Here is a 14,869-nt window from a genome sequence, read left to right as displayed (position 1 = left end):
ATTGTGACACGCCTCTTTGCGCGTTGCTGTATGTACCACATGAGCGAGTTCACTGTGCAAGGGATTGCACGATGGGTGTGCCGCTGGGTGTGTTGTAAATACCGCGTGGGTGTGTGCGCGTCCCCCCCCCTCTCATTCTGCAGGCAAGCTTGTGGACGGGGAGCTGGGCCTGGGCAAGGAGAAGCTGGGCTCCTCCTGCTACCCGGCCTACCCGTGCCCCACGCTGCCCGAGGGCCCCTCGCTCGCCTCGCTGCACTCCGACACGTGCGACGATAACGGTGGGTGCCGCGGACGTCGGGGGCGGGGCGGGGGGCTGGCGCGCGGCGGTCTCGGCGAGCGCGTCCGTCGAGCACGGCCGACGTGCGCCAGCGAAGGGCGCTGGGGGGAGCCCCAGGGCCTCGTGGGGGGCGGGGCACGGGTCGGTGCAGGGGGGGGGGCGCTCGGGATCCAGGGGGGGGTAGAAAGCGAGCGGAGTCGCGTTGGACAAATTCGGCCGCTGGAGCCGCGGTGCAACGACGAATGTTGGGGGCATTTTTAATTCTGAGGAATCGGCTCCGGTCGGGAGAACGACCGCTTGTTTGCGAACGGGGCACCATCGCTTAACCCGTGCTGGCGTTGGTTGCTCGCCACGCAACGCCAGTCCTGGTGAGCGGTACGGCAGTGAATGGAGTGAAATGTGCTCAGGTAGGGGTGTAGCGATACGTCGGATCTTCATCGTTTGTAAGCTCACAATACGTGCATTCACTCCTGCCTATAAGAATCAACGTTGGCAATCGCCACGTAGCGTGTTCACGCAACGCCTTTAAACATCGCCACGTAGCGTATGGACAGGTTCACGCAACGCCTGTAGCTCCTCGAGGTGGCTACATTCGCTGCGATGTTTAAAATAGAATCGAATCGTAACCCTGAATTGCAAAGATTGTCATTGAACCTCCGGCAGGGCAAATCATGATGCTCTCCTTGCCTCCTCCGTGTCTCCGAGAGGTCATCATCAAGGCCGTGGGGCTGTGAGCCGTGCTCCCAATGTTGTGCTGCGTTTTATGAAAGATTCCTCCTCATGGCGGACAGGGTGGTGTGGCGATCACAATCGCGTTTCATAGCAAGAAGGGCATGGATTTTATTCCTGATTTGGATGCCTTTCTGAGTTTGTATTTTCTCCCCCGGTTCTGCAATGGGTTCCTTCCAGGTTCTCCCGTTTTCCCCCAAAAGCTCAAAAAACGTACAATGTTATTTTCGTTTCAAATTGGCAAACGTTGATGGATTACCCACATTTTACTCAACCCTCCTTCACAGGCGAACGCCCTTTGCTGAGCGTCGCACCGAGTAACCTTGTTGCCGCACAGAGACTGCTGCCAATAGGGGCGTCTGCGCTGTGAGATGTGTCGTTACGTCAGAGAGAGAGAGAGAGCGCGTGGTGTGAAACCGAATTAATTGATTCCTCCTGTCCATGGTATAGATGCAGCACTGTCGTGTTTATCTCCCCAGGGAGGCCCTGGCTTGAAGCCGGCGAAGGCTGACTTTGGCATCTACATGTGGTGCCCGTGCCAAGGGCACTTTAACTGGACATCTGTGAAAAAGAGCTTTATAGCTCATCGGATTCCTCCTGCAGTAGAAATATTCTGATTCCTACGTGCCGCCGCTGACGGCGCATTCCCTGTGCACGGGTGTCTTCATTCGAACGGAGCGCGTGTCGTGTCCGCCCACGTGCACGTTAAATCCCAACTCGGGGTCGTGGCACCGTGACTGTTTAATAACGCACTCGTATGTGCTCACTCATAAATGAGTGTTAGTTGTCTGCGCCCTTACCCGGTGCCGCGGACATGCTCCATCCACGCTGCCTCTGAGCAAGCGACGCTCGCTCGAGAAGGGTTGCTCAGATGCCTCGCGTCACTCGGGGCTTCTTCTACCATTGCCCAACGTTGGGAGTCTTAACGCTGTTCATTGATTCCCAAAGCTGCCGTTTGGATTAAATCTTCCCACAAATCTCACAAGGTGAAATCTTCAGCGCCGTAAGTTACCGCCGATGAGCGCACTCCAGCCTGCGTAGGTTCACTCTAAGAAATTGCCACGTTGAGGGCGTTAATCTTTAAATGAACACGAGTACACTCAAGGGGGCAACGCCACGTTTTTGATAACCAGAGTATTTGTTAGAGTGACAAGGAGCTGCCTCATCGTGCCTCTGTGACTCCTCCCCCTGCACCCCCACCCAGCAAGAGCGCGCGGTGCGCCCCGGCTCGAAGCCGTGGCGGCGGCGGCGGTGCCGGTAGGGCGGCTCGCAGACACACAGGGCCCTGCTGGGCTTGGCGCCCGCGGGCGACGCTGTTTTGGGGAACTTGGAAAGTTAAACGGTGCACTTATCTTGCGGCAGCGTCGTCGCCGGTGACGACGCGGCCGCCTGTGTTTCTGCAATAGTTTGGTTGGACGGTGTCACGTGATCATCAAGGCGACGAGGCTGGACGTGGCCGATTTCTTTCTGCCTCTGGTCAGGGAATGTTTCTATGAGATAATCGCACGGACCTGTCTTTCGTCACCATCATTATCAGTCACGATCAGTCCACTGCTAGATGAACCCCACCGTAATCTCCCACAGTCCTCCGGTGTACTAATCCACCCAGCAGCTACGGTGGCGAGATGTTAACTACCTCTCATGGAATGCAGGAAGCCGTGGGTTCGATCCGCCCCAGGGTCACGTGGATTTATCTCCGGGCCCTCCAGTTTTTACCTTCGCACTTAGAATCAACATCACGAGTTACTGTAATGCGTGTTGACTCTAAGTATGAAAGGGAAAAAACTGGAGAAAAAATCCACGTGACCACGGGGCATAAGATGCTGCTCTCCATTCCATGCGATGTGCCACTTGGTTAGGCTGTCCTCTGTGGGCGGCTTGCATCTGAAAGAGAGCTGTGTAGCTCAGTGGGGCTTACCTGCTCACGAGCTGATTTCACCGCTGCATCACCACGGTAGACGTCCTCTCAGATGCGTCCCCATTCCTCGGCTGTCACTCCCTCGTCATTTCTGACGGTCGCCCGTCAGCACTCTTCCAGTGACAAGACTCGCGAGCGCATTTTATACACGGACGTGGGCCATCCGACCTCGGCAAATTCCTCCTGTGTTGCAGAGCTGAAGCAAGAGAGAGTTGCTTTCTTGAGCGTAGGACGTGGGACATTTTGAACAGTGCAAGAAACAACACGTGCAGGAAATTTGCACCGTTTAACTTCGGTGGGGCAGAGCGTGGAGCAGGATCGGGCCTGTGAATGGCACTTTGTGTGCACAGTGGCAGTGTGTGTGTTTGTCTAGAGCAGTGTTTCTCAAACTCGTTTGGCCCGAGGACCACTCGGCCTCCCACCCCTGGTGACAAAACACAATCGCTTGTCTCGCTAAATAGCAGTACGACATCATTCATATTACCGGAACATAAAAACGTTTTCTTTTACACAGCTATGAGTTTTTTTTTTACGGTGTGGCATTTAGATCTTAGGGTTAGGGTAGTTTAATTAAGATATTTTATCTTAGTTCATTTTAAAATGACATAATGAAAGTCCGAAACAAAAATGAAAAACATTGTCATTATTTCACAGCCCCACGGACCACTTGGAGGTCTGGGGGACCACACTCTGAGAGCCACTGCTCTAGACCGATGTGTGACGTGCAAGGGCCGCTTGATGACCGCAGAGCTCAGCATTGGCTCTGTGCGCTACAATGACTGCATCGCCTTCTGACCACTGTGCCAACTCGCACTTCCTCCCCCAGTGTGTCGCGCTAAACGCTCGGGCCTCTCCCATCTCGTGACGGTGAGCCCCTTCGCCACTCCCCAGGGTCTCAGGTTGCACCGAGCCTGGCACAGAGGGAGAGGCCTCCACCACCACCGCCGCCGCCACCTCTCGTGGTGCGGAGTGAGCTACGATTCCCGCAATGAGGATTTGATTCCCAGCCACGGATAACGTAGTTGGCAAGTGGTGTCTCAACCCGTCCTGACCTCCTCTAGGTCGCCTCGGCCTTTAATGAGTGGCTGTTGTGGTGTGTGGTGCTGGCTACACCGCGCGCTCGCCTGCCGTACAAGCCTCCATGAGTGCCGGCAGGCAGCGCAGTCTGGCTGTGTGGTGAGGCGTTTGTCTGTGTGCGTGTCCGTGAGAGAGTGAGTGCGTGCAGCGAGTGTGCGCACACACAAGCGTGCCTGGCTGCACGTGCGCTGTGGTGTGTTGGTTGTGTATGTGACCCTTATTCGTGGATGTTATTTGTTCTGTTCTAGGCACGTGTATGTGTGTGTACGTGTGTTTGTTTAGTGTCGTATGCTCGCTAATTAATGAGTACTAATTGATTGATAACAACTTAGTAAGTAGGGGACTGTAGAGAGAGTTGTTGGCACCGGCTCGTGATGTGGCAACACGGAGTCGTCCTCTCTCTACGAGAGTGAGTGAGTAACTCTGTGGTGCATTAAAAGTTTAAGTTATTGTTATGATTATATGCATGCTGAGTGTACGGACATGCTCTTAGCGCGTTGGTCAGTGCACTGTTAGTGTCCGTATCATTGGCGAGTTTCTCGTGTGTGTGTACGCAACGGAGTGTGCATGCTCGTCATTTGATATCCTCTTCCCATCTGCCGTGGGCGCTGCTTTATCCTTCACTGTGAGCAGTTTCACCCTTTCACCGATTCACGGCTGCGAAAGCCAAATTCTGCCAAGCCACTGGCCACAGGGGTGCCAAGGCACTCATTTTAAGTGTAACTTGTTATTGGTGCGTACGCCACAGTGCAGGCGCATTGCACTGATGCAGCGACGCTGCTGCAACACGGTGCATGCCTTCTCATTTGTGGCTTTGTTGAGCGGGGAGATGCCGTTTTGTTGTCGCTGGGCTCGCTGCTGCCTCTCGGGCCAGGACTCGCTGCTGGCACGCGCGCGGTGCTCGTGAACGTCTGCTATAAATCAGCGTATCGGCCTCTTGAATTTCTGTCACCGTAGAAAACAATGACCGCTCTAAGAGCCCGCTGTAACGGTACTCGCTGGAAAAGCTGGCCTCCACATTGGAGGCATACAGAGGCCCTTTTTGTCAGTGAAGGAGCCACTGGTGGATGTTTTGCAGACATTAAAGCAACGAGGCTGATTCTGGATCCCAAGCCCATAACTTGTGCTCTTATGTGTCACCTGGGGACACAATTTGGGTCAAATATGTCTGCTTTATTCCAAACTTGACAGCAGAACAGAGCTGTTAAACATTTTTTTTTTCCAGAGCATTAATTACCTAATTTATAAACTGATGGAAAACATGCCTTAGCCCCAAGGCCCGCCGCACAAAGCAAAAGTATAATTTACATTTTGGCATGATATTGAGTAGGCCAGTTATTAAAGGCTTGTTGAAACGATCTCGGCTTATTGAATTAAATGTTGCTTTTTTTAGAGAGGCCGGGCGCTGGTCGTGGCTGCTGTTACCGTGCGATCTTGTTGTGCCGTGCGTGCGTGGTGCCGTGCGTTCTTGCTGTGCTCGTGCGTGGTGCCGTGCGTTCTTGCTGTGCTCGTGCGTGCGTGGTGCCATGGCTGCTGTGGCCGTGTGTTCTTACCCGTGCTTGGCTGGCCGCGTGCGCGCGTGCGTTTGTTGGGCGACGCTGCCCCCCCCCCCCCCCCGCGGGTTGATGCGGTGCACTGACGGTGTGCGTGTGTCCCTCCCGCACGCCGGCCGGCCTCGTGCCACAGCCCCAGGTCTCCAGGCAGCTCCAGGTGACCTCCGGCTTCCTCTCGCTTCCTCTCGCTTCTACTCTTCAGCCCCATCGCTCGGGGCCCACACTCGCAAACCCTGATCCACTTTGCAAACCTCCTTCCCCTCGCTCGCGTGCCCCAAGGACCCTGGCTAGCTTTGGCCAATTGTGTTGCGGGCAGTAATCAATGACCGCTTACACTTGCAATATGGCGAGGTACAAATACAGGCAAGTTTGGTTAACCGTGGTGTGTGCGGCCGTGAACGTGGACGATTAGTCAAGGTGTACTAGAACAAAAGCTACATATCATAAAATCGGCTACATTGGCAAATGGTGAAGAAATATAGACATCAACATGAACTAATTTAGGTTGCAGTGGTGAGGAAGGGGACGTCTCTGGGGCCGTGATGAGACGAGAGGGGCCTTGGCAAACGTTTTCATCGCTGGCCGTGACCGAGAGGTGGAGATGATGGATGGTGATGGATGATGATGATGATGATGGTGGATGGTGATGGATGATGATGATGGTGGATGGTGATGGATGACGATGATGATGGATGGTGATGGATGATGGTGGATGGTGAAGGATGATGATGATGATGGAGGGTGAAGGATGATGATGATGATGGATGGTGAAGGATGATGGTGGATGGTGATGGATGATGATGATGGTGGATGGTGAAGGATGATGATGATGATGGATGGTGAAGGATGATGGTGGATGGTGAAGGATGATGATGATGGTGGATGGTGAAGGATGATGATGATGATGGATGGTGAAGGATGATGATGATGATGGATGGTGATGGATGATGATGATGACGATGATGATGGATGGTGATGGATGATGATAATGACGATGATGATGGATGGTGAAGGATGATGATGATGATGGATGGTGATGGATGATGATGATGACGATGATGATGGATGGTGATGGATGATGATGATGATGGATGGTGATGGATGATGATGACGATGATGGTGGATGGTGAAGGATGATGATGACGATGGATGGTGATGGATGACGATGATGATGGATGGTGATGGATGACGATTATGGATGATGATGAATGACGATGATGACAGCAGCGCCTCCAAGCGCATTTCGTGACTGCGCTGTGCGGGTGCCGAAACACGTCGCCGTGGCCTTGACCGCGTCCGTGCCACCCGCTTGCGCCCTCCCGTGTGATGCAGGTTACCACTGGGACACATCCGATTGGCTCCCAGACAAGCTGCAGGACATCGAGGAGGAGATTTGCCACTACCCGGCGGAGCTGCCGGGCTACTCGGGCCAGGACGCGCTGGAGCACGACTACTACGCGGGCGGTTACGACATCGACAGCGACTACCCTCCCCCGCCGGAGGAGGACGACTACCCGGAGCACACGGGCAGCCTGCCCCCCCCGCCGCCCCCCAGCTACCGCCTGCCCGGCGGGCCGGCCGCGGGCGGCGGCTCGTGGCCGTACCGGCCTCCGCCGGGCGGGGCGGCGCCGGCCTTCGACCCCGCCTACCCCGGCTCGTGGCCCACGCGTCCCTACTGCGGCTACGGCGGCGGGGGGAGGGCGGCCGTGGCGCCGCCCCCGCGCACGGACAGCGGGGCGCGCCCCGCCGCCCGTGCCCCGGCGCGGCGGCCGGCGCGCGGGGACGCCGGAGGCGCGCCGTGCCGCCCGGGCCCCGAGCGCTTCCGACCGTGCCCGCCCGCTCGCACGTCCTTCTCGGACGTGTCCGCCTGCTCCGAGCCGCGCGATGACGCGCCCGACCCCGAGGACTACGAGAGCCTGGCCGAGGTGCGGCTGGGCGACGTCTACATCCCGGACATGGCGAGCGGCGGCGGCGGCGGCGACGGCAAGCAGCACACCGTGGTGTGATTGCGCGTGCGGCGGCGGTGTGGTGACGCCGCGACGCTCGTGCTTTGCAAACCAACCCCAAGGGCTGCGATTGGCAGAGGAGGCCAAACGCACTTTTCCAGCGAGCCCAGTTCAGGCGTGGCCAAGTGGCCAAATTCAGTTCATTGAAAATCTCGTTCGTGCTTGAAACAACGTTAACTTTTGCAGTTTTTTGTTTAAATGGTAAACATTTTAAATCAATATTAATCGGTCAATCTGGTGGTGTTACCATATCTGATCTGGGCCCTCAGGAAGAGTGGTGCTGCTCTATCCCACATCTCACAGATTTGTCTGTCGCCGTGACGGCACGCACGCGTGCTACCGCACCAGCATTAGGGTGTTGCATTCTATACGTCGCCACAGCAAATCCATTGGGAAACTAATTTAATATTTTCATCATTTCTGGAAACATTGCCCAAACACGTGTACTGGAACATGCAGGCTCGGTGTTCCTGCTCAGCGAGTGGTCAAGGTGGGTGGCTTTGAATTGCTGTACGGGGAGGGAGGGGCGTGTCTCACACGTGTGCATACACACGCACACCGCACGGCGCCAAGTGTCACCCTCGTAACACCACCTCCACCCCATTGCCTCGCAGTAACGCGGTCCATCTCCCATCGCACCCTGTAAATGTCACAGCGTTGCATTGATGCTTCGTGTGCGAAGCCTGCACAATATCCCTCCCCACGCAAGCCCCCCGGTGCAACGTTTGATACACCAGCCTCTCCCGTACACCCCTCTCCTCAACTCTCGTGGCCGCGTTGGAATGGAGCCCGACCCGGATGAAAGGGGGGTTTTTCAGTCGGCACATCGTACCAATGAATGTAGTCCAAACCTTTCACAATCGACACAGCGCACAAGTCTTTTGCAAGCTACGTCGGGAACCGTGGGTGCATGGTGGGAAGCACAACATCCATGCGGTTACCAAACTGCACGACGCGGATTGGTTGCTGCCATCGGAATGGTCAGAAACCCGAGGATAAAGCTTGATGATAAAACTGCAAGCGCCATTCTTATACTCGATCGATAGGAACGTCGTGGATGCGAGTCTAATCACTTTATTGTCGTAGGATGAAGAGTCCCACGCATTTCCTTCACATTTGGTACAGTTATGTTATTCCAAAAGTAATTCAAAGTGACATTGCTGATGAAGGGCCGTGGGCTCGGCGGTGTGAGCCGCCGCGGTCGTGCGGGATTGGGGTGCGACGAGTCCGAGTCTCGGTCGGAACGCCGTGGCCCCCCCCACCCCACCGTGGTCCGTTGGGCCTCCTGCAACAAAGACGACGGCCGCGCGGCTTTCCGAGTTTAGCCGCTCAACCTCCTCCTGACGCAGCGCCAGCTCGCCGCTCGATGGCCCGTGCATCGGGCATCCTGATTACGAGTTTGCGTGCGACACGAAGAGGTGGGGGGGGGGGGGGGGGCTCCTTGCGTGATGATGTCCGGGTGGTCATTGATGCGTCGCAGCGGGGTAAATCGTTCGCGCTGCGATTCGAGTCCAGCGCCACGATCTCAACTCTGACGCGGTCACATTTTACATTGCCAACACAAGAACTGGGATCTGCGTTCGAAGTGGTTGTTAGCCCCCTTTTCACGTCCGTAAAAATCAAGTGAGGATCCTCTAAACCAAAACAAGTATTCTGCCCATGTCTAATTTTCCGTGAAATGCAAGCTTTGTGCCCAGCTTTTCAAACAGGAAACACAGAGGTGTGAGAACCCTCTGACAGGCGAGCTGATATCTACACAATGATCGTTCTCGTACAAAATTGGCAACGGTCCTATAATTACACAATTAAAAACACAGCCAGCTTAGCTGCCCATCTAAAGCGACGTTGGTGTGCATGTGAGGGCTGCAATCCTCCACCCACAGCCGCCTCGAAGCGTCAGTGACTTGTTAAGTAGCTTTTGAGATGGTCGTTTCCTCCGTTCAGGTTTTATAGTAATTCTCATTGGATCTGATTGTCCCATTTCCTTAACGGGGTCATTGTGAGTGCAACATTTGAAGGGGCGGATGTGGACACTGAGCTATTGAGATGACGCCAAATGGTCACATGCAAGCGTGTGATTTTCACCAACGAAATACATGGGCTTTTTTTGGAATGGGACTGTTCACGGATGTTGAATTTGGGTTCCTAAACCTCTCTACAAGCTGGTAATGCTGATTCAACTGTGAGTCCGACAATGATGGCAGGTCAAATTCCATACCAATCAATTTCCTTCAGATGCTGTTGTTGTGCTCGTGTGACGTAACCAGATTCAGCAATGCCATATATTTATTTTTATTTGCGTTTCTTGCAGAAATGACAAATATGAATGCAACCTTTTTCAAGCCTGAAGCATTGGGAACAATAATTAACTTGTTGACATTTTTACTCCCATTCTTATGTTTCCTAATCTTTGGAAAAGACGTCCCATCAGTTCCTATCGTCTGTACCTTATGTAAGACCACAACGCAATAATCGCAGCATTAATCGACATTGCAAGCGGTGGTGTAGACTCTGACGGTCGCGGTTTTCAGTTCATCCTTTCAGTTGTGTGTTTTGTTTTAGTCGCTGTTCTTTGTATTAGTTAGCTGCTCATCGAGAAGCAACGTTAAAATTGAAAACACGGTTTTTTAATTTTCATACATTCCCAAAGAGCAATGCACCGGTAATGGGTAAATGTAATTTAAACAACTTCCCAATGACAACCCTTGGACATTAGCTGTACTAGCGTTCGGAGTTTGTGTGAACATGCATCACCCAACGAGAGGAGTGGAGCAATAAAGCTGTGGCTGTGGGGGGGGGGGGGCACGGGTGGGGGGCTGCCCGCGACGAGGCTCGCACTGCCCGGCCGTGGAGTCGTCGGTACGAGCTCTCGTCCCCAGCACTGTGTCCGTACGAGGGGATCGAGAGCGTGGTGGCGTTTTTATACATTTTTTATTTGTACGTTTTCTTTTTACACGAGCTCCACTCACCCTTTCAATAAACAACAACAAAAGTGATGTTCGTATCGAGGGTTAGGGATTTGTTCGTTGTAATTTTATGCAGGTTTTATTATTCTTAACGTGAAACCACTCATCGTATTTAAGCTTCCGCCGTGAGGGGCCTGCGATGCCCCCACACCCCCCCCCCCCCCCCCGCGTGGCCGGGGCCCCGTCTCACACACACTCACCCAACACTCACCCACCACTCGCCCACCACTCCCCCACCACACCCACACACTCACCCACCACTCACCTCCTCCGAGCCTCTTCCTGCGTTCTTCCTAATTGTGACAAATGTGAATCGACATTTCCTTAAGATATTTTTTGTTTCTAAAAGTTAGGCTTTAAAATTTTCAATTTGTGTTTTTTTTTGAAGATGTGAATATTTGAAAGCAGATTTTTTTTTCATAGGCAGATGACTGTAGCGTCTCGTTTTTACAAAAAAAGGTTTTCTGCCCACGCCTCCCCCGATTATCCTCAATGTAAAATAAAAGTATTGTAACTCATCCGTCGATATCGCTGTCGTGTTTCGTGCAAAGTGGCCTGTGGCTGCACAACGCTCCGCCGTGTCCCTGTACAAGCAGGCGTGTTGGGGGGGGGGGGGTGTTTGCAGGGGACGCGCTCCCCGTTGTGTTGCCGCGCCACCTCGGCATTTTCCAAGCCCCGCTTCACCTCCACGTGACCGATGAGTTGTGCAAACATTAATTTTATCCGCCATCGTGCTGGATCTCGAGGTTTTCTCGCTGTAGGCGAGGCTAGAGGCAGGGTGGCGAAACACTCGTTCAACTTGGGGCAACATTCTCATTCATGGCTTTGGGGTGCCACGGTGGCGAGATGTTAACGACCTCACCTGATATACAGGAGGTCGTGGGTTCAATCCCGACCCGGACGCCTGTATATTTGGAGTTTGCCTGTTCCCCCTATGGTCGCGTGGATTTTTCTCCTGATCTTCCAGTTTTTCCCTTCGCATTTTAGAATTAACATGCGTTTCGAGTATTTGCCTGCTAGAAATTTCCATGCGTTGAGCTGTCATTTGTGGCCAGGTTGCTTCTTAAAAAGAGTTATATAGGTCAGTGGGCCTTACCTGGTAAAATAGAAAGTTTCTGTAAAATTGTCAGGAAAGATACACGTATTCACCGTTGAAGTGGAAAATGATGGCAAGCTACCATTCCTGAATGTTTTGATCTGGAAGAGACCTGATGGCTCGTTGGGACACTGGCTACAGGAAAGCCACCCACACGGATTCCTATCTAAAGCCTGATTCCCACCACCATCCAGCCAGCCCAGAAGAATACCCTCTTGAAAACACTACACCATAGGGCTCGTTGCATCTCCAACCAGCACCACTTAGCCAGTGTGCTTGAGCACGTATGCCAGGCTCTCAGGAGGAATGGATATTCTGACCGCACAATCCACAAAGCTGCATCCCCAACCATGGGTAGAGAACCATCTGAGGACCCAATCAAAGCATCACCTTGCCATACATAGCAGGGGTCACCAAAAGGATTTCCAAAATCTTGAACAAACACAAGATCCAAGTTCGGTTTAATACAGTACCCAAAATCCCTGATTTGATCCCATCGGTGAAAGATGCGATTCCGGACATGCAATGTCGTGGTGTCTATAAGCTGAGTTGTGTCTGCGGCAGCAGTTACATTGGTGAAACGAAGCGACATGTCTCAGACCGGGTTCGCGAACACAAAGCGGATTTGAAACACGGTAGAACCAACACCTCGTCGGTGGCGGATCATTGTTTCAATGCTGTGGGCACACATGACATTATTTTCTCCGAGACCAAGGTGCTCTGCAAACCCTCGGGCTACCATCAGAGATTTGTTCATGAAGCCATCCAGATATACAAACACAGACAAAGCTTTAATCGAGAAGATGGATTCAGATTGAGAAATCATTGGAAGGACGTGATAAACCACGTCAAGTTTAAACTGCTGTGACTCTCACTCTTACACCCGTGCTGTTTTCGGTTACTAATTCAAGCTCATGGACATGCCAATTTATCCAGCCCCCACCCATCCCTGCACGCTGCACCCCCCCCCCCCCCCGTGCCTATAAAAAGCCACAACAGCAGATCATTATTTCTCACCTAGTGATGGACGCTTGTGTTGCGACTGAAACGTCGATTATTTTTATATCTACGTGACTTTACCGAAAGAACCAGAGAGTAAAGATACACGTATTATAATTTCTGCAAATCTTAATTTGATATCTTGATTATAAGATGTCCAAATAAAATTTAAAAAATGTGAGTGCAGTATTGGTCTATGTGCCAAATCGTAGACTCAGATTGATGAAACATGAAGCTCAACCTTGGTATTTTCAATCTAGAAAATGTGTTCATGGAAAAGTGCCGGTTTCAAAGTCGACAACAAGCATGGCTTCCGTGGAGAAAGTACCGACACGAAGCCACTGCCGCCACTGCCAGTTACTCTGTACATTTACAAGTCACCTCCAATTGAAAAGACCAACACGGTTTTTAGCAGTGCCGGCTTAAGCTAGTGCGGGGCCTGCAGCATATGTTATAAAGGAGCCCTAAATAATAATTAAAAACACGTAAATATTAAAACACTAATTTTTTTACTTCCAGAGTAAGGTAATTGTATTTTTAATTTTCTATACAGCCAGATGATTAATACGACAAATCGCTAACCTTAAACACCCAGTCACTCGTAAAAGTTGAAGGCAGCATAGTACTATAGTAATAGAACAAGTGCAGAATCACTGAACCGGAATTGATAGCTTGAAAGCATTTAGCGCGGGGCCCTTGAAAGTGCGGGGCCCATAGCATATGCTACTTTTGCTCCTTGGATAATCCGGCACTGTTTTGTAGCCTCCTCAACCTGGACTTATGAGCCACCGCCAGTGTCAGAAGGCCTTGTGCGTTGGGTCAGGTGCGTGGAGTGAGGAATCAAAATATACCCTACATAAAAGCTTTCGTGACTGCAAGAATTAATGATCTTTGAGTCTTTCGGTAAAGCCACATAGATAGAAATAACATCACGACGTTTCGATCGCAACACAAGTAATCGTCATCAGGTGAAAAAAGAGGGGAAAGCTGCTGAGGCAGGCTGTTTATAAAGGTTTAGAGATGGGCGGGGCAGCTAATGTTAATGTAAGAGAGGTCTCCGAAACCGTCAGTAGGTCTACCCCAATCAAAGAGCTGTTTACAAAGGTTTAGAGATGCTTGTAAATATAAGCACAGAGCGAGCTAGGAAACAGCCATCGCCACATGGAGGTGGAAAAGGATGGCAAGCCGCCATTTACTAACACAGCTAATGGTGGCCGTGTTAGTGAATGTGTGGTGCCACGACTGCGGAACAACTCCGCAAGCGCCGCGACTCCCTCATGGCCCCCGCACTAAACACGCCACCCGCACGCAGCGCACCCACGTAGTGTCCTGGCGGGGGGTTGCCTGGCACATCAGGTTTTAATCCGAAGGTCCCCAAGGGGGAGAGTCCCACGGTTTCCCGGTGCCAGGAGATTGGCCGACCCTCACAGGACAGGTTACATTGCGGTGCCCCTAAATTGGCTTAAAATTGTATGGGCGCAAAAAGAAAATGTTCCCTGGGCCAACCACAATGAATTATACACAACATTGGGGGGAGGACGGAGGGTGGAATATTAGACAAAGAGCAGACCCTAAGACGCGAACTACTGGGCACGGGAAAACAATGAGGGGAGCAAGGAACCCTGAGCAAGGGACAATGGGTGGGGGCGTAACGGACGCTCCAGGTGAGGGCGGGGCATCAGTTGTAAATCGAAAGGTGATTGGCTGCGTGACGCGACGCCCCCTGTGCCTTTGAAGTTGAGAGTATCAAGGTGGGAGCCCCGGGACGATTGGGGCATTTGTCTTCAACCTACGGGTCATCACGACCCACTCGCTGCCTGCCGTCCTGCCTCTTCAAGCCGCTCACAGCATCCGCGCGATGCCAGCGAGTGCTGTGCTGCGAGACAGTGATTGGGCAAGTCTTCTCTCTTCTCGCGTGTGTGCGTGGCGCGTCTGCGCGTGGCGCGTCTGTGTGTGGCGCGTCTGTGCGTGTGGCGCGTCTGCGTGTGGCGCGTCTGCGCGTGGCGCGTGTGCGCGTGGCGCGTCTGTGCGTGTGGCGCGTCTGTGTGTGGCGCGTCTGTGCGTGGCGCGTGTGCGCGTGGCGCGTCTGTGTGTGGCGCGTGTGCGTGTGGCGCGTCTGTGCGTGGCGCGTGTGCGTGTGGCGCGTCTGTGCGTGGCGCGTGTGCGTGTGGCGCGTGTGCGTGTGGCGCGTCTGTGCGTGGCGCGTGTGCGCGTGGCGCGTCTGTGCGTGGCGCGTGTGCGCGTGGCG

At 53.1% G+C, this 14,869-nt stretch overlaps 1 protein-coding gene across 1 annotated transcript in view; it reads left to right on the top strand.

Moving 5' to 3' along the window:
- Positions 1-11,044, top strand: part of LOC133342842 (protocadherin Fat 1-like) — a 98,107-nt gene extending 87,063 nt beyond the window's left edge. Inside the window, 2 exon segments of the mRNA XM_061552162.1 lie at positions 144-278; positions 6,887-11,044. Of these exon segments, the coding sequence (XP_061408146.1) occupies positions 144-278; positions 6,887-7,560 (809 nt within the window). The 3' untranslated portion in view covers positions 7,561-11,044.
- The last annotated feature ends 3,825 nt before the right edge of the window (positions 11,045-14,869 follow it).

This window comes from Lethenteron reissneri, chromosome 16 (assembly GCF_015708825.2).
Source record: "Lethenteron reissneri isolate LAM-NWPU_2019-01 chromosome 16, ASM1570882v1, whole genome shotgun sequence".
In the NCBI taxonomy this organism is placed as follows: Eukaryota; Metazoa; Chordata; class Hyperoartia; order Petromyzontiformes; family Petromyzontidae; genus Lethenteron; species Lethenteron reissneri.
Note: the sequence above shows the minus strand (reverse complement) of the source record. Positions and strands in the feature narration are given on the sequence as shown.